Source organism: Oreochromis niloticus, linkage group LG23 (assembly GCF_001858045.2).
Source record: "Oreochromis niloticus isolate F11D_XX linkage group LG23, O_niloticus_UMD_NMBU, whole genome shotgun sequence".
NCBI classification, from domain to species: domain Eukaryota; kingdom Metazoa; phylum Chordata; class Actinopteri; order Cichliformes; family Cichlidae; genus Oreochromis; species Oreochromis niloticus.
Window position 1 is genome coordinate 33,419,137 of NC_031986.2, and position 23,617 is coordinate 33,442,753.

A 23,617-nucleotide genomic window follows, 5' to 3' on the forward strand; every position below is an offset into this window, starting at 1 on the left:
GAGCCAGCTGAGGTGGACTGGGCATCTGATAAGAGTGCCTCCTGGGTGAGAGGTGTTCCCGGGACAGACCCAAAACACACTGGCGAGATTATACGTTTTGGCTGGCCTGGGAACGCCTTGGTGTTACCCCAGACAAGCTGGAGGTGGTGGCTGGGGAGAGGGAGGTCTGGGCTTCATTGCTTAGGCTGCTGACCTGCGAACCGGCCCCGGATAAACAGAAGAGAGAGAGGAAGGAAGGATAGATGGATGGGCTTAAACTGTTTAGAATCTAGTTACTCCAAATGGATGGGGTACCAGCAAATTGCTGGGGACAGTTTCTGGGGGGTGGGGTGTAGTTCATTAGGTACAGCAGGTCATCTACTAATTGGAAGGTTGCTGGTTCCGAATGCCAAAGTATCCTTGGACAAGATACTAAAATTCACATTGCTATCTGATGTGTTCATCTGAATGTTAGATAGAAAGCTGTTGAGTGAATGAGTGAATTAGGCATGCTGTATACAGTGCTCTGAGTACTAGTAGAAAAGCGCTATATAAGAACTGGTCCATTTACCATTTACCTTGTTGTATAAAAGACTTTTGCTTTGCAACTCTACAGAGTACTCCAAAATAAACACATAATGAGGTGATCTTAAGCTAACTTATGTCCCAAGTGTGTTGGATGGGACTGATGTCATCGCTGTGTCAAGCTATTCCACACCAATTTAAGAATATTTTCACTCATTGGCATGTAAGTTGGGGAAACGTTACAGTACTACTGCATCACATAGTCCAATGAGAGACGGTGTACCTCATTTTTTCTATGTTTATTAGTTATTACAGCCAAAAACAGCTCCAGCGGTCTGATCGATCTCTATTGTTTTACCTGAACGTGTCCATTTAATCAGAGAGCAGGGGACCTGAGATGGCATATTTCTGATTTCATGGCGATGTAAGAGGCAAATTTCAGCCATCAAAACTCCTCATAATGTGCAGCTCACAGCCAAACGCACACCTGCTGTTCATTTATCTGAAGTGCACCACTATCAATCAGCTGTAATTTGCAGATTGAATTATTGCATGTCTGGAATATCCCGCAGCTGAATTCTCCAATCCATTCATCCCACACAACACCAATCACAACACCGACACGAGCGGGGGAATGAGGAACAAACAGGCCCGGCGACAGAAACGAGATTAGAATGACGAACATTAGTGCAAACATAACGGAGCAGAGAAAGGACTCGGAGTGTAAATGATGAACGCCGATGACTAATGAATGATCGCGGGCATGGTTACTTTTGTTTTGCAGGTTATGATGATTATACGGCGCTGGCACTGATAATGCACACAGCAAACCAGGGATCTTATTTGTGTTATGGTCATTGCTATGGCTGTTTGTCTTGTTTCTGCTGATGAGGTCCCGCAGGAAAATGGCCTTTTCTAGCTTGGCTTATGAAATCCACGGCTGCTGAAGATCATTTATTGCACTGCAGCAGGAAATAAACAAACCACATGCTGCATATTGTTTGTGAATATGTTGTTATACATGAAAATATGTGCCCTTTATCTGATGGCAAATGAAGGATTGGAGCAATTCACAGGCAGACTCATGGGTGCATGTGTTTAAGTGCAAAACAGCTGCACCAATGTGTGATTCTGATCAGTTTTTTGGTCAGTTTGGACACGTTTACACTGACATATAAGAAAAAAGTAAACATTGTCATCATACTTGTTTTTTTGGACTATTTTTTGTGTGTGTGGGTGGTGTGGTACTGTCACAGCAAGAAGTCCACCTGCCGGCTGGGGCTTTTCCGTGTGGTGTTTGTATTTTTTCCCCTCATGGGGATCTCTTCAGGTACTCCAACTTCCTCCCACAGTCCAGAGACATGCATGCAAGTTTACATGACAAAATAAAAACTGTAAGTACTTAATATTTTAAATATTGAGTTAGTAATTGTGAACAGTCTTTAATATTTGGTTATTAGTTATTTAAACTAATATTAGTTTAAATAACTAATGGTAAATGGGTTGGTTCTTATGCAGCGCTTTTCTACTCTGGGCACTCAAAGCGCTCGACACAACTTGCCATTTTTTGCTAACATCATTTTTAGATGATGGTCAAATGGAAGAAACCAAGTTTACCAGGTCACGTGATGGTTTAAAAACATTTCAAGAGACTGTGCAGACTTAAATACAGTTACAATCACATTTTAAGTCCAAGCATAAATTATTAATAGCCTAAACATGATGTAGGTACTTGAGACCATCCATTAAAACAGTATGGCTAACAGATATTGACAGGTTGATGAAGCACAATCCATTACCTGGTAAAATGCTCTCAATTTCAAACACTTTAAAAATACAAATTTCAGTTTTACAGTAGTTTGTAATATTTCAGTTCTTAAAACGCAGATGTTGTACTTGGGTCAATTCATCTACATCCAAATTTATATACAATAATAAATAAGTAATATATAAGCGCAAATATGACGGTTAATTAGCCAGCAAATGTGGCTACAACGAGCTTCATTGTACGGTGGCCCAGAAAGAACTTCAACCTAAGAAAACACCAGCTAACAGAAAAATGCTGCTAGCTCACAAAGCACAAAAGAAGTGGAAAAAAGAAACAAAAACAAACAACATAAGCAGTTAAAAAAACAAAAGCTCACAAAACACAATGGAAGTGATTTAGTGGAGGATCATGGTCTCCCTGTCCTCCTGGACAGACTCACCTTCCCCTTTTTCTCTTCCCTGTCTGAGTGAGTGAGAGTGTGTGTGCACACTTTTGTTGCAGTTTTTTTCTAGCGATCTCCGCCCTGCTAATCACACACCTGGAAGACATTCCTAATTACGCACCTGCACACTGTTGAGCTGATTGGGCCTCCACTATAAGAAGCTGGTGTTTCCATCCAATCAATGCCAGAATGTTACGCCGCATGTGGTAAATATGTGTGGATCCTGCAGTAGTCACAGTCTGGTTTACTCACCATAGGCTCCTTTGTTCAGACGCCTGCTGCCATCAAGAGAAAACTCATTTAGGAGAGTTTTGGAAGGGAAAAAGAAACCTGTGATGATCGCCTGTCTACAATCCCAAAAATTGACTCAAAGAAATACTTTAAATAAAACATCCTTTTTAACCCTTTTAACCCTACATCTGTGTCCAGGTGTCGACACAGAGCTGAACAGGGAGACAATAATGTGACTGAACAGCTGCAGATTGCACTGAGTCGTGATGAAAAGAAATGGAGGATTCATTGTTGCATAGAGGGATTAAAAAAAAAAAAAAAAAAAAATCACATGATTCATATCATTCTGTAGTTACATGTTTGCTTTACTCACCTCTGGACTTTTCTTGCAGTGCGTCTGACCTCTCAGGCCACTGAGAGTTAACTTTGGAGCAGAAATAATCAATTCTCTCATTATTTGCATGGATTTTATCTGCTGTAACACCTGGAGGACCAAACTGTAGTCACTACGTCAACTTTAGCAAAACAGAAAACAGGTTTCAAATCTGTCCACCTTTCACTCTCAGATGGCACAAATGTAAGGGGACAGTGGTGAGGACAGCTAGGCTTTATGGTTACTACGAGCCTCCACAAATTCATCCAGAAAACGTTTAACCAGTAACAGTCTAATAACCGGCAGCTTTTACCCAAGTCAACTAATAAGCTGATTTTAACAAACATTAAATCATGTTGGCTGCACTGAGCAAGAAATGTAAACACACACATATTGCAAGTTTTTCTTTTTTTTTTTACTTACCTTATACTTGGAAATAGAAAATAAGCTTGCCAAAAGTGGTTAAACTCCAAGCACACTGCTCTTTACTTGTTATACTGGTGCTAATGGTTCAAAATGCTGCTGCACAACTTTTAACAGGAACTCTCAAAAGAGAGCTCATAACTCCCATCCTGGCTTCACCACATTGGCTGCCTGTATATCTTAGAGGTCATTTTAAAATTCTTATGTTTGTTTTTTAAATACATCCTTACTCATGCCCCCAGGTCAGCTGACAAGCTACTCCTGGAGGTACCCGGGTCCAAGAGGGAACTCGGAATAACCTGCCCCTGCACATTAGACAGCCCCCTCCCCGCCTTTTAAAATGTAATTTAATGTGCTTATCATTTTTCGTTTGTCATGTCAAGTGTACAGCACTTTGTTTCCAGCTGGGAGTTGTCTGAAAGTGCTATATGAATAAAGTGCTTGCTTGTTTGCTAATCTTCAGCCTTAGAAAAGGGGACGGTTAATGCCATGACCGAGTTTGTCTTTCTGACTTTCCTACCAGAATACACTAAAAGAGGTTTTGTTTCTTACCAAATTACACGCTAATGCATGCATACAGCATAATCTGTTTTTTGTTTTGTTTGGCGTTGTGTTGGTCTTCTGCTTCTTCTGCTTCTTCTCAGATGATGAAACACAGGTGTGATCCTTCATATCTGGACTCTGGAGGTGCTGATATGAATTAAAATTGGGTTCTAAAGCACAAGAATGCCTACGCGTTCTCTTCTCCACTTTTACGTATGTGTTCGATCTCCAGCGATACATAAAACGTGATCAAGTGGAACTGTGATGTCCACCTCGGCTACTGTATTCAAGATGGCAGGGCCATGTGACAACTTCCACAAACCAGCTTCCGCTCGTATTTATGTTTAATGGATTCATTCTCAGTTTGTGAGAAGGCATCAATTTGTTGAAAGATGTAATTAAACACTAATCGGTGTATATTTATGAGTACAGTATTCAATATAATATTTAAACTTAAATGTCTAAATGTGACCCAAAAACAATGAGAATACTGTTACTTTCATCACACATGTAACAGTAACTTATTAAAAAACAGAAAAATACTAACTTAATACAAGTTAATGAAAACATATATTCCTAATTTCCAAGAAAACGTCACTAATTTATTTAAGGTGAGAAAGCTATTGTAATTCAGTTGTTAGCTAAGCTTGAGGAAAAACTATACGGCAGGCAAAGTCCACCACAGTGTACCATGATATTTGTATAAATATGCATGAATACAACTAAGTTTTCATTTTTTGGCACATGCTCTTGTCAATATTGATTGTTGATGTGTATTTACTCTTACTTGAGCTCACATATTGGACACAAAGGTAAAATTGCAACAGGGTGCCATATAGGGTACAATATAGAAGGATGGCTAAACATCTACTTTGATACCTTCCGTTCATGGGACAGACAGACAGATATCCACACGGATGCTTTTATCCATCTTTCAAAGATGGAAAAAGACAAACACAAAAATCTACTTATATCTCTCCAGATATGTATTGATCTTTCCAATTATAGTAGATGGATAGTTAAATAGGAATGGATATCCTTGAGAGAGATAAAAAGATATAAAATCTATATTATAACGTCTGTAATGTAATTGTACAGGAAGGGTTAATCCTGGCAGCAAAGCCGAAGTGTTTGCGTAGCAGGGATATTTATAGTGCTCGGACCAAAAATGATGAATTAAAAGGTTTTGATTTATTTAGCAAATGCCAAAAATATGTACCATTTCCTGTCCTGATCTTCCTGACCCATTAAGACTTTGAAGGTGGAGCACTTCATGGAAAAAGCTGTCTGCAGGAACAGATCATCAAGCAAAAGCGTTTAAAAGAAATGCGAGGCCCATTGAGAAAGCGTTCGTTATATGCGATTCGTTCTTGATTTTGGGCTCCGTGAGACCGGCGCGCATGGATGTCACCGAGCTGCGAGGATTACTGACAGGTGGTGTCACTCCTACGCGCTGCGAGTTGCTCAAGCAAGCAGTCAGATGGCATGTTGTGAGCTGTGTCTGGCAGGAACGGTTGTTTAGGAGACGCTACACACCTCCCATCAGTTCCTCCTTCACTTAAAAGGACTTCACATGCTCTACCTTTAGGAAAGAATGGAAATGATAACGAGCTGATATTGTGTTTTTTATATTTACTGTCACAAAAAGGAAGTGATAAGTTTGTGTAAAGACTAACAAAAACAGAACAGCGAGGCCAGAAATCACTGAGCAAAACACCGTTGACAACATAGCCATGTAATTACTGTGAGCTGAGAGAAAATGTGCACAGTTACAATATGTACATCAAATCCCCAGAGGGTCGGGATCTGCAGCCACGACTCAGTGCTCAGTACAACATGCAGTCTGAAACAAACAAGGAAGTTATGGATTGTGCTGTATTATGTACGTGTTTCACAAAATCAACAGAAAGCAACGTGACAAAAATAGTGGGACGATGTAAACTGATCCAATACATTCCTCGATAAAAAATTCACTACAAAAGCCTGGAAACCTTTGTACTAATGTCACACAGTCTCTCCAGTTTTTGTCGGAAATATGGCATTTTGAAAATGTGTAAATGCACACGTTGATAAAATAGTTTGATATTTTGGGAAGTCCTTTTATTTTTGCATTTTGTCAGCGAGGATTAGCCTAGCTTAGCGTTAAATCGCTAGCATTGCTTTGACCAAATATGAAAATAATCCATGTACTAGCCTCAAAAGCCCACAGAGTAACACAAAACATCACTCATGACCTAATTTGTTCACACAAAAATGTAAAAATGACAATTTTATTGCAGTGGTTGAAGTGACACGATGTGTTAGCATCAGAAATGCTATTAGGGCTAGTTCTTCCAACCTTTTGGAAATCTTTCATTCATGGCACTAAATGAGAAAATAAAGTTTTTTCTAAAATGCAGTACTGGTTCTATTCCTGTTATTTAAAATTGGGTTCTGAAAATTAAGCTAAGTTGATTGGATATTGGTATTTATACTCAACTTTCTGAGTCGTCATCATCAATGACATGTGATAATCCTAACTCTACTTTTACAGAAATACTACATGTTGTGTCAGGAAGGTCATTATTGTTCCCGACTGCAAAGACATGACTCTGTTTTGATATCATAGAGTAACGTGTTATAGTTACTTTCCATCATCAACAAGAACTTACAGGATAGAAATGAGCATAGCATTAAACTACTTGATTATGGCAGAAATGCTAACAAAGATTTTGGTCAGTAGGATCAGTAAAAACTTACTGAACTTTTTAAGAAAGTAGTATTTCCATTAAATTTAAATACAATTTGATCTGAAACCAAATGATCTCAAGTCTAGGGAACGCTTGAACACCGGCACAGAGACAACAACACACAGTCCAGCTCCTGTAACCTTGGTACAGCTTCTAGATTCAGCTTGTTGACCACAGACTCTGTTTCTATCGTCTTGAAGCAACCGGAACTAAACGCTGAACAAGCTTTGGCATTTTGGGAGAAACAAAAGTGCACAGTTGTAAGGAAAAGGGGTATGCTGGATGTATATAATACGACAAACAAAGGGCATCGTGAAATGAAGCAAAACTGGATGCAGCCTTATTGTTTTAATGTCATTTTATCTCAACTAGGCTTTTGTAATAACAGCTGGAAGCCCAATAGGACTTTAAAATAAAAATTTGGTTAATCCCTCAGACCCAGGTAGGATCATTCTTTAGTCTCAGCAAGAAAGCAAATAATCACATTTCCCAAAATATCACAACTATTCCTTTATGGCTGATTTCATACCAAATAATTTCCCGCCTGGGCAAAGTCAGTTTAGTCTGGGTGTATGGGATCTTACAGGTCCTCCTTTGTCCATGTGCAGATATAAAGAAGGCTAGTGCTGTCATAATACTACAAACCTTTATCGATTAAATTTAATAGTGTGGCCACATGTTATACTGAAATTACAGGGGAAGGTTTCAGCAGCTCACCGAAACCAACTTAAATCATCTTTTGGAGATGCAGTGCTGCAAAAGTGTGTTTCAGTCCGTGTGATACAGAGTCGCAGGTGATCACAGGGCTGACTTCACATGCAAGTCTTTGTAAGATGCATGTTCTGCAGGTAAATCCTTGTGGCTGTGCATGATTCTTTCTGCACACATCATGTTAAAAAAGTGTTCAGGACGTTACCGTGTCGGGTCGGCCACACAAGGCTTCTCTCAGTCATAAACTAGAATCACATGGGCTTAAAAAAAAAAAAACACAGTGCATTAATGAACATAATAAAGCCAGTAGATGAGGTTGAAGAGGGAGAAGGCAGAGGGGAATATAATCCGTGACCATCTGTCGATGGCGTTCACATCAGTGAGGTCTGGGATTTTGATTTTGAGCTGCGAGGACCGTCTTTGTAGACGGGTTTTCTTAAGATGTGCGTTCCTGTCCAGGCTGTGGCGCCCCGACTCGCGTGACCCGCTTGGCTTCCTGTACTGGATAGCCGAGTTGTCGAAGACCATGGAGGACGAGTTGTGGGTCTCGCTCAGACTGGTTGTTATCTCGTTTCCTCCCACCTCGTTGTGGATCTCCAAGGTTGTCAGCAAAATGTTCCCCTGGGAGTCGACCTAGGACCGACAAACAGCAGCGATTTTTAAAACAGGCTACGGTGACTGACGACACATGTGCAGCACGCGTCGGTGCCCCGGGGTCGGTCTTCTCTCGCAGGCTGACAGTTTACAGCCTGGGAACCAGAGCGACCTTCAAAGGCGGGTTTTTCTGTCCCAAAATTAAACGTCTTCTCACAAATCAGCTCAAGGTTGGACTGGCTGGCTTCAATACTAATGCAGTGACAACTATTGCTTCCCACACAAAAACAGATAAATCATTCAGACCAGTTGAGGCACGGGATGAACACAGATATAAAACGTGATCACAAGGCATGAGAGGAGGCGAAAAAGTGAATATTTGTCGTCTTAATTTTTTGGCTGTGGTTTCTCAGATCAACCTCGGAACCTGAAATACACTGTGTCTAAAAAATAAGCTCAGGTCTGTGTTACACGGAGTCTTTTAACGAACTGCAGAAAGTGGATAAAAACTTTCTCTCCAGTCCTCATACAATTCTTAACCAAAATAAAGGGAATATTTCTACATGATTTATGGTCATATAGACCACAGGACAACAAGGATACGCCTGACTGCTAAATCCTGTAAACTAATTTAAAATGTAACTCATGGTTTTTTTATGTTTTCTATGCGCCACCGAATTAGTGCAGTGTAAAGGTAATCACCTAATGACATTAATGATGGTTGGAATGGTTTGATTGCACTTACTGGATAGGATGTTAGCAACACAGACGTATAAAGACATTAAAAAAGGGCAAAAATACGACAGTGGGAAAGGCAGGTTAAGCAGAATGTACTCGTACGGTGAGAAATGGCTGTGATGACATGTTACTTTGTTAAATGAGGTCAAACTTTGCACTGCAGCAGCAAAGTTTCAGCCAGAGGTTTCACAGATGTAACACAACAGGCAGTGACAGACACTCACCCGTCGTGAGTGACGACGCCCTTGTACCTGATTGGACAGTTTAAGAGACGAAGACTTGCAATTGCCTCCTTCCAGAATGGACTAGCCAGGAAAAAGACAAACACAAACCCCTTTGTCTGAGATTCGGTCACCTAAGATGCTCACAGAGCATTGGAGTCAGGAGTCAGAAAGTCAATCAGTGTGGACTGGTTAAAGCTGTGACTGATGATTAATTGAAAAAAACAAACATCTGTAGGATGTATTGATCCAGTCACATTAAAAATCACTGTCTCCCACCTTATCCCTCAGAATCGGCTCATCTTTATCCTTGATTTGAAGATCATCCTGGTATCAAATGTAGGTAAAAAGGAGATCTTTCATGGTGTAAATTGTTCTGATCAGCCAAAAATTCCACAGGCTAATGAAAGCCATGGTGTTACGCCAGAATGCAGTTTTTGAAGGTTTCTTCAGTGAGTTATCAATCCCAGTGCTTGTTTCCACTAAAACTGAGGTTTTGGCTTTGTACTGTGACTCTTAGAGCTGATTTGGGTGAAAATGTCTGAATTAATGAAATTATGAGGAAAATGGTGTAAAATCTTTGGAGGGCTTAAAGTCTGAATACATTCATAGTATGAGATATATAGCTTCATTAAATATGCTAAAGTTAAATGTGCACAAAAGACTCCGAGGGTTCAGGTGGGCATCTTTTCAGAGATGGGTTTTTACATAGAGTTACCCATATTTAAAGGGTATTCGAAGCACAATTTTTGATGCTGTTAAACATGACGTCATCTACAGTACTGCTAGGGGTGGATCTGAACGCATGGCCACTGGTTTGTGACCAATCAGTAACAAGGCAGACACATCCTAAAGCACACCCTGATTAATCCTCTACATGTTCTAGTTCAAATACAGAGTTTCAAGGAATACTTGACCTGAGAATTAAGACTATAAAAATGTTTACTGGAGTCAAAGATCAAGACAGAAGTCGGATTCTTTTCACACAAACTGCTGTACGACTATTCTTCTTATTGCAGTTAGCAGCTAGAGATACTCCTGCACAGTTAAATAGGTAACTTTCAGATAGTGATGACGCCTACTTAAATAAATCACTGCTTGAAATGGAATCCACTAAAAAAAACCCCTGAACCACGATAACGCTGCATCTCGGCACCGAAGAGCCAAAACATAATGACTACAGATGAATTACTGCAATGATGTTTATTATCATTATTGTAACAATGCTGCATGGTGACATTTCCCAGCAGTGGTTTTAATGTAACGGCTAATTCGTGTATATTTGTGTGATGTCCAAGGAGAATTGCTCCTCATGGTTGATTTAACAGCTATAAGCACTAAAAGTTGTTAAATTCCAGCCCTGCTTGTTAAAAGAAACACCGCAGTTGTTTTTTTATGAACCTTCTTGGTGTTTGGAAATAATTCTCACCTTGGGCCTGTCAAATTTACTGCGGTCATTATTTGCCTTCTGCGCCCTTTCGGCGAGCTTTTTCTGCATCTGAGGACCTCGGCCAAAGAAGATGTAGTTGACAAAGGCATATTCCAGCAGAGCCAGGAAGACGAACACGAAGCAGCCCATCAGGTACATGTCTATGGCTTTGACGTAGGGGATTTTGGGCAACGTCTCCCTCAAATGGGTGTTGATGGTTGTCATGGTCAGCACAGTGGTGATCCCTGGAAGAAAAAAAAAATCTATTTCCACAGTACTAAAGGAGGGCTGAAATGACCGTATCCAGAAGAAAACCATCAACACGATTTTTTTGTTTTCTGAGAAGCTAAAAGTCGTCTGTTTGGGTGATGTTGAATATTCTGAACTTGGATGAATTACAACTCACATGACAAGCGAACAGACTCAACAAACACACTGTAACTCTCTCAGTAATTTGCGCCATCTACAGTAATGCTCCTGTGATGTTTCTGTGTCTCCATGAAGTCTCACCGACCTGGACGGTGTGTCTATTTCTGTCGATTCAGGCTTACATAATTAAAACAAAAAATGTTGCACTGTATGGAGTGTGTGGGGGAGTCAAGAGCGCCAGTGGGTACATGGCATCGATTTCTGCATAACAAAGGGACGAGCAAGATTCTGAACACTCTGAGAGCTCGGAGGAGATGGTTACTCAACAAACCCCTTGAAATACTGCGCAGTGCTGTCCCTGAGAACACAGCAGGTAAAAGTAGACGGACAGAATAAGAAGTGATAATCATACAAGATGATAACATACGCTGTACACTATTGTTCATGTCACAGGGGTAGGAAAGTAATGGTGAAAAAAACCATTTACATCACTGGACTCCTCAAGATGACATCTGCCCCTAATAAACTATTTAATGTGGCAAAACAGGAGTTTAACTTGAACAGATGATTTTAAAATCCTGTGTTTGCTCTACACAGCTCTAGTTTTGGTGTCAAATCCCAACAAACTGGCTAATACAGACCCGATCAAAAGTTTAAGATTCCCTGGAAAAATGGTAAAAAGTCATATTTTGCATGTTTGGATCTTAACAAGGTTCCAAGTAGAGCTTGACATGAAACAAGAAGAAATGGGAGTGAGACAAAACAGTTTTTGAGCATGCAATTTATTAAAAACAACGCTTCAAATGCAACATGCTGTTTTACAGCTGATCAAGTTTAGCACCACATGCCTTTAAAAAGCCAAATCTGTGCAAAAATGTGGATTCATTGTCATTTTCTGTCAGGTAGTAACACTGTCATGATGTTCTGTTCGCAAAGGCAAGAAAATGTTTCCTTTTTTGAACATGGTTGGGTTGTTGAACTGCATAAGTAGAATCTCTGGCAGTGCGGCATCGCTGCTGAGGTAGGACACAGTAAGACAGTCATTTGGAATTGCTTAAATGATCCTGAGGGTTATGGAACAAAAAAGTCAAGTGGAAGACCCCCAGAAATTTCATCAGCACTGAGCCAGAGGATCTAATTGGCTGTCCGTTAAGCACTGGACAATCCTCAACCCAAATTAAGGCCGTTACTGGTGTCGACTGCAACCCCATAACCATCAGACGGCATCTGAGACTGAAGGGCTTCAAAAACAAAAAAAGGCTTCAAAAGCCTCATCTCCTTAAACGCCACAGAACTGACCATTTGGACTTTGCAAGAGAGCATCAAACATGGGACATTGAAAGGTGGAAGAAAGTTTTATTGTCTGATGAGAAAAAATGTAACCTTGATGGTCCTGATGGTTTCCAACGTAACTGGTATGACAAGGAGATCCCACCTGAGATGTTTTCTACATGCCACAGTGGAGGGGGCGCCATAATGGTCTGGGGTGCTTTTTCCTTCAGTGGAGCTTCAGGAGGTGCAGGGGCGTCAAACGACCATTGGCTATGTCCAGATGTTGCAGAGAGCATCCCTCATGAGTGAGGGCCATTGTCTGTGTGGTTAAGCCTGGGTTTTTCAACAGGACAATGCTAGAGTACACAATGCCCACAGGACAAGGGACTTCTTCCAGGAGAATAGCAACACTCTTTTGGGCCATCCTGCGTGTTCCCCTGATCTAAATCCCATTAAGAACCTTTAGGGATGGATGGGAAGAGAAGTTTACAAAATGGACAATGGAGTTCCAGACAGTAGATGTCCTTCGTGCGGCCGTCTTCACCACTTCCAGAAATGTTCCCACTCACTTTGTGGAAACGCTCACATCAAGCACGCCGCAACGAATTTTTGAAGTGATCAACAATAACGGTGGAGCTACTCATTACTGAGCTCCTGTTTGGAACTTTGATTTCTGGTTTGGGGGGTTTACAAGGCTTTTTTTCGGAGGTGTGGTCCTAAACGTTTAATCAGCTGTAAAATAGCCTGTTTCAGTTTAAGCGTTGTTTTCAATAAAATGCATGCTCAAAAAATGTTTTGCCTCACTCCCATTTCTTCTTGTTGCCTGTTGAAGCTCTACTTGGAACTTTGTTAAGATCCAACCATGCAAAATATGATTTTTTTTGCCATTTTTCAAGTGGTCTGGACTGTTTGAGAAAATCTTTTTAAAAAATGTGTATATCCTTCTGGGATCTGCATATCTTTTGCATTAAAAACATATATTTTACTACATCTTTGTGAATGATTCATAAAACTCCATACGCTTCAGACATGTTTTTCCGCTGCTCATGTATGAAGCCTGTTAAGCAGCCCAGCTAATTTGGTTTTGCTCAGGATATTCACACCACCCACCAAAGAGAATGGAGACCTGTAATGAATCACCGTTGATTGATTTTGTAAAGCACAGGAGTAGGGATGCTTTCTAACTTGCATTGATCTGACAGCGTCCCAGACAGCAGTCTTCTCAACGAGGAGGCGTTACGGCGGAGTGAGCCGACTCGTGCGTTAAATGACGAGGTCTGAGCCAGCACAGGGGCTTCCAAATCCAGCTTCCCACCAGACTTCCTAAGATATACTACATTCATCTAATCACCGCGTATGCTCAAGTGAGATTTTATTATTGGTACGTTAATGTGCTCTTCCTTACGCAGGCTTGACTGAGAGTGCACCAAAGCTGATTGAGGATTTCCATTAAGGCAAATATTCTAGCAGCGATCAATGCAGTTAGGGAGGTATGGTGTTATACAACGGTGAACTGTTTCAGCCCTAGAAGCCAGTGGAAAGTGTGAGTCTTGAGATCCAGTTGAGTCTCCTATTACACCACAATGCAGAGGCTTCAAACAGACTGAAGGAAACGCACAGCTGTGATTATTTGTTCTTCTTGAATCTGTTGTTTATCTGTTCAAATGTGGCACGTGGGAGGAACTCACAGTTTAGTTTTGAATGCATAATGCCTCACCAGGACTATTCTTCTTTGTTAGTGCTACTACAGAATCTTTGTGAGTGCTTTCTTTTACATAAATATTCTTTAAACAAACCAATTTTTCATTCCCACACAAGCCATTTCTTTTAATATTTTCGCTGTCAAGATTCATCTGGTCCTACATTTGACACATCTATAAGTCAGACGGATGGATACTGAATGCATAATGTTAATGTAAAATAATTGTGAGTAACCAGTCACAAATCCATCCTCTAATTACAGAATCGCCACTTTGATAATGTCACTTAAGTGTTACTTTCTGGTTTCCAGCTTTGGCACAGAGCTGGTCACTGTTCACAAGCCTTATAAAACACAGAGTGTGTAGATTAAACTACAGTCCAGAGGTCAACTCACTGCATTCGAAAAATCATACCTAATGCAACTCTGGCAGCTGAGGCGTCATAATTTATCCAGAACGACACCCAGGACAAGATGGTGATGAGGATGGAGGGCATGTACGTCTGCAGGATGAAGTATCCGATGTTTCGCTTCAGCTTGAAGCTCAGAGACAGTCGAGGGTAGGCACCTGCAGGACAACACATCAAGTAAAAATCAGGCCTCTATAATTCAGGAGAAACATGGGGATGCCTTCCACTTTGATTTGGTTTCTGTGGTGATGAGCTCTTCAACTGTATTTACACATGAACTGCAGGCAAAAACGAGACACTGTCCACATTCTCACATGATGCAAACAAACAAAACTTTGGGAAAAGCATGCCGGAGACAGGACACATGAAGCCCACTTGCTCAGGACCGTTACAAGCAGGACACAAATATACCAACCCTTAGACTTTATACTTGGGATCTGGAAAATTAAAGACATTTAATATCTGCTCCAACTTAGACATTTAGGTTTTCACATACAGCTCAACCAGGTAGTATCATGAAAATCTCAGGGTTGCAGTGCATGAGTGAAAAAGGACTTATTAGAGAATGGTTTGCATGATTCCATTAAGAATTTCATATAATATCAGAGTTGATGAAAACTGTTCATGAGTAAAAGTAGTTGTCATTATTTACAAGTACCTATGAATGTATATTTAAATATAATGTACTCAGTTTCTTAGTTTGTTCCCTTAATCTTAGACAAAGATTAAGGGAACAAAAGTTATCTAAACCTACCTGGACCAAGTAAAAACTAAGTGGCCCTTAAACCTAATAGCTGCCATTCATTAACTACATTTTCTGTCTGCTTATTTTTGACTAATATTAGGGGTTTTTTTTGATAATCTGAAACATTTCAGTCGGAAAAATATGCAAAAATGAGAAATAAGAATATTCGAGTAGACCTCCTCACAGTCTGCTCATTTATTGTACAGTAACGTCAGTATATTTAACAAAGTCACACAAAATATTACCTTCACGCCATAAATGTTTTCAGAGTTACAGACGCTTCAGGGGGATGGGGTGGGTTGAAGTTTGGAGCTTTTTAATTTGTTATTTCTCCAAGCATTTTTGAGTCCTCTAAACTTCATAAGTACTCGGAAGTATCCACATTTTCAGGGTTGAACAACACATTTAAGCTGTTAAAAACTGCAATTCTACACGCACGCCACGTGTCACAACATGAAGACAAAATCTGTTTCTGCTGTTCGGTATGATTTTGTTCTATAACCAACTGTGAGCATCGATATTTTGGGATATGTATGTTTAAATAAACTATTACAGTTTGGTGTCCTTGATGTAGAGGAATAGAGACAAGTATTGGTGACCTTGGATGTTTGATACATTTCCAGTAATTTATGGAGTAAGCGTCAAAAAGTGCATTCTGGGTAAACTCTCAAGGCGCATATCACCATGGCTGCTTAAAACAAAGTCTCCTTTTTTTCCTTCATTTTGATACCAGGATAATTTTCTCACCACAATTGATTCTGTTTAGTTTTATAACAAAATAAGTATCTGAGAATGTGCACAAAACTTTGTAAATGTAAAGGCTCCTAGTAGACAGACTAATGCCATAAAGTTGATTCTGTTCATCTGGACGTAGCATCTTCAGTGGAAGAAACGTTTCGTCACTCATCCAAGTGACTTCTTCAGTCTCAGCTGACTGCAGGTTTCCCCAACCTTATAAACAGTATATTTGCATAATGACTGAACTAGCACCACTGACGAACAATAGGCTGTGAAGTCAGTTTCTAGATCATTAATATGTAAATTGTCATGACGATCGATCAACAAGCACTGATTTAAGACCGTTGATCAATGACAACTGATTAATGGCCATGAGTCCCATTCACAGAGAGTTGGGGAATTTATCTGGATAACTGAGCATGCATCAAGACAGACACACTTCTGGTATCGATTTCAAAATCCTACATCGCCTTGTTCTCAAGTGATCTCATTCACAAGATTTTCAGAAAACATAACCTCTGACCTTGAGGTCATCACTGAGATTCAGAGGGGTAAAAGTTATGTGTCAATATGTGTGCACATTCTTAAAAGGTTAATATGTATTTTAATTTTTAAATATCTCAAAACCTAGACAGAGATTTCTACATAAAAGTATTTGTACACAAACACACAGTGTATATGTACAGATAATGATAATTTAAAACACACACACACACACAGGCGCGCACACACACACACACACACAATAAGAGGATGTTGAGAAGAAGTTAAAAGCATCTGCAGACACTCCATTTATTAGAGTTTATTGTATCAGGATGTGACAGTGATCCTAATGAGCTCTAATAGTTCTCTCTACATTATCTGTATAGAAACGCTCGGACAGTAGCCACCCTACATGTCATTAATTCAGCAGTGAGGATAATCACTGTTTTGATGCCTCTGAGTTGTTATTGTATTATAGGAGAATAATTCATGCTGCCAGCACTCTGCCTCATGAATGCATTATGTTGCTGTATGCAACAGCCCCCATTCTTTATCAACAGCATCAAGAAGCATGCCTTCACTTTTATTATTCTCACTTCTGATGACACAAATGGAGGTATGATACAAATATTGCAGTTAAGGAAGCTCAGTGCATCTCTTAATTTCAAGCAATGAGAATATAATGTTTAACAGATCTGGTCATTGCATGAAGGACAGTTTATCATCCTGACTCGGCTCAGATACATAAAAAAAGTGAGTCAACACCACAAAAAGCAGGTTATTTTCTACTTTTTTAGGGCCATTAGTAGCACTAAGACCCTTCACCCACTATACCTTTACAGGTATGTTTGAACTAAATAGACTCAGTCCAGGTTCTTGTCTAAGTGCAATCAAATGCATTATGGGAGACTGCAGACATTCTCATGTCAGATTTAGTTTAGTTCCAAATTCTCAACCTGCACTCTGTGTGTCTTCAGCCAGAGTTACAAACTGGAGGATCATTTTAACCAGGTATGTGTTTAGTAGGCAGCAGAACTTTTTGTGCATGAGACGTCCAAAACCTGCAAACACCCACTTCCACCTATGGGAGGAAGCAAGCAGTCCTTCTGCAGCAGCGTGCAGCTCCATCCAGTTTTAAAGCAGCAGTTTTATAGTATGCACCGAAAAAACAGCCAGTCATGAATTAATATACTGGGAGGTCTCAAGGTTGACGACAGGTAACACAACACAACCTCTGCGATCACTGACTATTGGATGAAGTGCATCTGAATGCATCTTGATGGAGGCGTGTGAGATGTGCTGCTTTTACATTGTTTGCTGAGCACACGTTGTGCCAAACTCTTAATACAAGATAAGGTGTTTTTATCTCAGTTATAAGCTAATTTCACTGAGGTTATTTAACACTATAATCAGGGACAACAGATCTGAACTGATTTCTGGTGATGTCAACTGAACGCGAGCATGCACCCTCTAAAATGTTCTTTCATGGATTTAAGAAGAAACATTAAAAATGTGAGTGCCATAACTTGCCTGTGGAGAAGACTACATTCCTGGAAACCAGTTTGTAGTCCACTATGGAGAACTGAGGGAGCTCAATGCGTTTTACCCCGGTCACAGCAGTTTCTCCTCCTTTCCAGTAAAACTCTATATCATCTGTTGTGTAACCATCTGCAAGAAAACAAGTCACATGATGTGTTCTTAACAGTGGAAAAACTCTGAAAAGTGAATCTGTCTCATTTCACTGGATGTATTTTTATATCCTTAAGAGAAATCAGGACGCCCGGTAGCTGTAACTGATTTAGAGTAAGTCTCATGAATCACACAGATCCAGCCGTCTGTAAGCGCTGATTGCATGAGATGTGAATCTTCATGGGGATGTGTGTCAGTGCAGACAGACAGGCTGATACCAAATGCATGAGATCCATGACCGCCAACAGTTTTATGGCAGCACGGACAGCCGAACACGTCATCTAGACTGATGAAGCTGGACTAATCATTACGGTGCTCCACTATGGAAATCACTGTCTGCTCAGCTCAGAACCTCTCCGTGCAGACAAAGTCGTTTAACTGGAGAGGGTGCAGCGAGCAATCTCACTGGGATATGACAGATTAATAAATCCAGAGCAATTCAGCAGCCTGTGCAGTTTTTGTCTCCAACCGATGACTGAACATTTTTTATGAGAATTACGGCGCCGTTCATATTTTTAAGTGATGAAAAAAGTCGGGTTGTCTGCTGTATTTCTTTATAAAGCACAAGATGCAGGGCTTAAACTTACAACTCTCAATTTCCAGAGTGCAATTCTGCTCGTCCAGCGGGTATCGCCTCAGATCCATCATGCAGGCGGCTGTCGTCGTGATTCTGAGTCAAAAGAGGAACAAAAGAGAGGTGACCTCGTTTTAGATTCAGGACAGCTGTTAGAGCAGAGGATGTTCGGAAAAATGTGTTTCATCTGAGGAAGATGCAAATGGGATCCATTTTTATTATTAATTGTTTAAAGGAAGAAAAACAAACTTCCTGCCAATTACTTCCACTCTCATTTCCAGACTCTTCAGAGTTGCACATTTAAACTGAGAATCCAATTCTGAGTTAGTCCAAACAAACGTATGACAGCAGTTATGAGATGCGACTTCCTGCATTAGCATTAAATTGTGTTGAACTGCAGCTTGAATTGCTTCAACAAAACAAATAAAGCTTTTTGCCACTTCATGAATCTTGGGCAGTTTGGAGAGCTATGTGATGGTGTAAAAGCCAGATGCAGCCAATAAGCACCGGAGATGGATTGGTAATTAATTGTAGAGAGTATTATGTGAGATGGTGATAAATGCTGAAAATATGCAAAAACATATGTCATCCCACTTGGTTCATACAGAGGAAAACCAAGACAGAAGGCACAGAATGTGAGAGGAAGCCTATCATGTATGAATATTAACAAGAAAAATGACCTCTAAGTTTTTGTCCACAGCCAATATGTTACTAATGTTGCCTCACTGGAATGTGAAATAACTGACAAATTCTTATATTATTAGAAACATGACAGAATCAGCATGAAGAAATTGATTCCAGCATATGAGCCAGCTGGTTCAGCCACTGAAATCCTACAAGTCCAATCTCTTATACAGTGCATGTGCAAGCCACTGCACAACCCACCCCAGCTGCTTCCTTTCATGCTGTTTCTGACTTAGCGTCATATCTGCTCTCACTGATGCAGCTCTGCTCTGTGCTGGAGTCATACTGCTGCTCTCCAAAGAGCTGAGAGCTTGACCGACTAATATAAATTCCTGCAGTTAAAATAACAGTTTTCCTTTTTCAACAGTGGCTGAAATAAAGGCCGGTTGCAAATAATACTTGGTTAAAAACACCCAGAATCTGGTGGAATTACTGCACTTGAAAATCCAGCCTCTCAGAAAATGTCTCTCAGAATAACTGTGCTTTTTTTGCCACAATTGAGGAGCGCCACTTTAAATGTCGGTCTTACAAAGACATTTTTTTCAAGACGGGAAGAAAACTGAAGCTCGTATAAACTGATGAATAAAGAATACAAGCCTACCCTGAAAGGTCAAGCTAAACAGCAGTTCTTACCTGAGGCCGTAGAGAACAGTGCCATCCGGGTGAAGTCGAATCATCCGGTTCTTTACTGTGACACCATGCACAAAGGACTTCTTGTCATTGAGAAAGTAGGTGTCTGGGACCCAGAGCTGGTCTGCTACTCTGTTGTCTAGTGTCAGGTTGAGAGGGATCCCTGCATAAGCCAGCCTCTTATCTCTCCAATACTGCTGGAAGTACATAGTCAGCGTGTAGTCCTGTGAAATGTAAAAGAGCACGGTCATGTAGCTATGCTAAGTCAAAGAAGTGCAGGGATGTAGCATACATAACAGGAGGCGAGCACCATCCACCATCCAAACTGTAGCCAGACTTTCTAAAAAGGTTTTCAAGTTTAGCGCTTGATTTGTGCAGCCCGCAGGTCCGGACGGATTTTTTGGTCACAAAAACGATATTTATAGGACTGTCAGTCTGCTCTGGGTGATCGTATTTCAGGACCTGCCTCAAAAAGAAACCCTTCTCAGCTATTCTCTCTGCACAAGACTGGCACAAGCCCTCAAACTATAGATTTCCATTACTACAAGCCGTGTCAACACCGTGTTTCAGCTTAGTACTGACCACTTTTTTTTTTTTAGATAGCATTGCATATTACCAGCCATACATACAAAGGCATCCATTATTTATTGAGCATTCATTTGCAGCTAGCTCCACGAGTTAATCCATCAAACACAAAAGCTTTTTCAGCCCTTTAATGGAGCTCTTTACTAGCTCACTTTGCTGTGTTCTGCTGACTTATGTTCTCGTGAATAAATGAAACGGGACTCAGGAAATAAACAAAAAGTTGTCCACGCTCAAAATGCCTATCCTCCGGTGCAACAACATATTCATGATAAAGTGTTCAAAAATGCGTCAGTGGTATTTTCTCTCTCTAGGTTGAACTAATTATTGCTTAGGATGGTCTTTGTGGTGTCACGTTATAAACTGCTGATCTGATCGCAACAGAGGAAAGAACTGCATTTTTTTTTACTTTGTATACAAAGTGCAAAGAGACACCTGGGTTTGGAGGACTGACAAATAATAAGCTTGTTTTGTGTATGTGATTTGACAGTATATTATAATACAGCATGCATTCCAATGAATAATTCAGCGTGCGTGTGTATAATCAGAATAAATATTCGTTTCAAAGAGCTGCACAGTCGTTACTGTGACTGTGTGAGGTTTTTTCATTTGTTTGCCGTACAAGAAACATTTTTAACTCGTCAGACTGGGTGTAGGTTCTGTAGTGAACCCCCCCCCTGCAAACAGAAGATGCCCTCATTATGCTCCCTCCCACAAGCAGCAGAGCTGTGGGATGGGTGAATCAGCTTTACACAACAGCTCTTCTACTACAGCGATGGTGCCCATCTACCAACACGCTCCCTCCATGTCTGGACCACAGCTATTTTAGTCTCTTTGAGATCTTCAGATCTCACAGCTATCCTTGACTACTTTAAACAAGCAGCTCAGAAACAAATTTATACCACATCACTCTCGCTGTACATGCTGTACTGTACGCCCTCGAGCTCCCAGCACCCTGTGTAACCTGCAGGCTCCCTCAGGGATCTATTCTAGGCCTCGGCTAATTCCCCACAGAGGCTTCTCAGTTTGTGTACAGTCAGACAGCCACACTGGAGGGCAGCGTAGTCAACTGTTGTCCAATGAAAACTCAAGAAAGAGACTCAGATGCCAGATCAGGTCACAATTCACTTGTTTGGAGCAAAAAGACTTTGTACACTGTTACAGGCTGGTAGGCCTTCCAAATGTGAAACACCACCAGTGTGTAACTAGTTGTACTTTGTCTCTTTTAAAGATTATCATCAAAGGTTATGTTTACATATTACATGTATAATATTTAATTAATGAAAAAGATATCAATGTGCCACAATACATGCAACAACTAATTAAATTCAAGGTAAGAAATCTGATTGTAATTGGATTAATCAATGCATGAGGACTACGGCTAGTTGTTGGGATTTTTTGGGGGCATTTTGCCTTTATTGGATAGCGATAGTGGAGCTAGACAGAGAGGGAGGGAAAGACGTGCAACAAAGGGCCGTGGGGTGGACTCAAACCCGGGCTGCTGCTTTCTGGCTGCATGGCATGCGGTCGCAATGTAATGGTACATGATTATGTACCATTTACGTATTTCCTTTATGCTGGCAATGTTTTCATTGCAACATAAGTTTAGATTTTTTTATTAAACATGTGATCCTTGTCTTCCTTCATCGGTGTCAGTCAGGCCCTCTGGAGAGAAATGTTGCCCACCCTTTGTACAAAGTAAAGACTGTTTAAGCTCTTAAAATCCAGGCTCAGATTTCCTGTGGAAGCCATCCAAACAGGATGTGACACAGAGTTCCTCATTAATTAGACCTCCCTTAAATCCAACACTGCAAGCAGTTAAAGACTTTACACAATCTGAGAAGCGAAATAGTTTCAGTAGATGGACGATCACTTTCCAGATACCAAGGAAATTTTATCTTTATCTTCCACTTGGTAAAAACATCACTGGCCATCCTTTTGTTGCTAAAAATGAGCATATAATTAAAGTTGAACAAGTCATAACATAATTTATATTTTAATCTGAAGACTCAATTGTATAAGATCAATATTGTGAAATGGTTTAAAAATTAAATTGTTAAATTATAATGCAACATTACTTATATTTATCTTTATCAAACAAAAAGAACTTTGATAAATACATTTCCCAGTTCTATCAGAGGCACTTATGTCCACTAATAACAGATCGTTAGAAAGTTATTTTTTAAGGACGAGTCCCAGCTTTTAGAGGCTAATAGAGATCAAACAGCAACATATTATGATATTTGAGGAGGTTGTTGGGGGGGTGGAGGGAGCTTCGGCAGTTGTCATCAGATAGTAAAAAAAGAAAATCTTTATTCAATGGCCATGCTGTACATGAGTAATATGGCTAAATGAATGAGTGATTGTGCAGCACGAAAAAGCTAATCAGCTAATGGAAGTGCAGAATCTTACCAGAGTTAAGATAAAAGCAGTTAAAGTAAGCCTGTTATGCTTTACCTGGTGGATGCTCGTACTAAGCGAGTGAATGTGAACGTAATCTCCGTGAGCCAAAGTTCAGACCTCAAACTGCTCTGAAGAGATCCACCTGTCTACTCATTGTCCCATTATGGTGGGCAGTCCGTTGGCAGCTTCGGACTGCCGTCCACTGCGGAGAGTATCTATTGTCAGATGGGGGCAGTGTCTAAAATTTGTGGTACAACTGGTCTCCATAGGCTACTCCTGCTTTTGCTGTTGGGCCACCAAGCAGCTATGGAAAAAGTTCTAACATACAAAGACAGTTAAAGGCACTGAAAAGTGTCCACCACAGCCACTGTTGCTACTTTCATTGCTGTTATTTTATAAAAAAAAAATAAAAATCTTTTTTGCGCTTCTCCCTTTCCAGGTGAATTCACTTCCTGGTCAACTAATCAACCAATCAGCATTCAAATGATGTCCACATAAGTCACTGTGCAGCTGGGATTTTGCACAACTGCACAGATCACGTGTCCAGTGGTTGAAAAGCTCACAGGTGGGCTCTCTGTAAGCAAATACCTCCAGGAATGGACACAAATGCTGTACTTTAAGTTTATGTCTACA

General features: G+C 40.4%; 1 protein-coding gene across 4 annotated transcripts in view; it reads right to left on the reverse strand.

Moving 5' to 3' along the window:
* Window positions 1-261: 261 nt before the first annotated feature.
* Window positions 262-23,617, reverse strand: part of gabrb3 (gamma-aminobutyric acid type A receptor subunit beta3) — a 53,998-nt gene continuing 30,642 nt past the window's right edge. For 2 of the 4 annotated variants that reach the window (XM_005451250.4, XM_003444291.5), the window contains 6 exons: window positions 20,003-20,223; window positions 18,699-18,781; window positions 17,953-18,090; window positions 14,462-14,614; window positions 10,707-10,951; window positions 8,010-8,357 (listed from right to left, as the gene is read on the reverse strand). In XM_005451250.4, coding sequence (XP_005451307.1) covers window positions 8,010-8,357; window positions 10,707-10,951; window positions 14,462-14,614; window positions 17,953-18,090; window positions 18,699-18,781; window positions 20,003-20,223 — 1,188 coding nt within the window. Of the gene's footprint in view, window positions 8,358-9,280; window positions 9,362-10,706; window positions 10,952-14,461; window positions 14,615-17,952; window positions 18,091-18,698; window positions 18,782-20,002; window positions 20,224-23,617 lie in introns of all 4 variants that reach the window. The other 2 variants (XM_005451248.4, XM_005451249.4) reach the window with 2 other exon arrangements.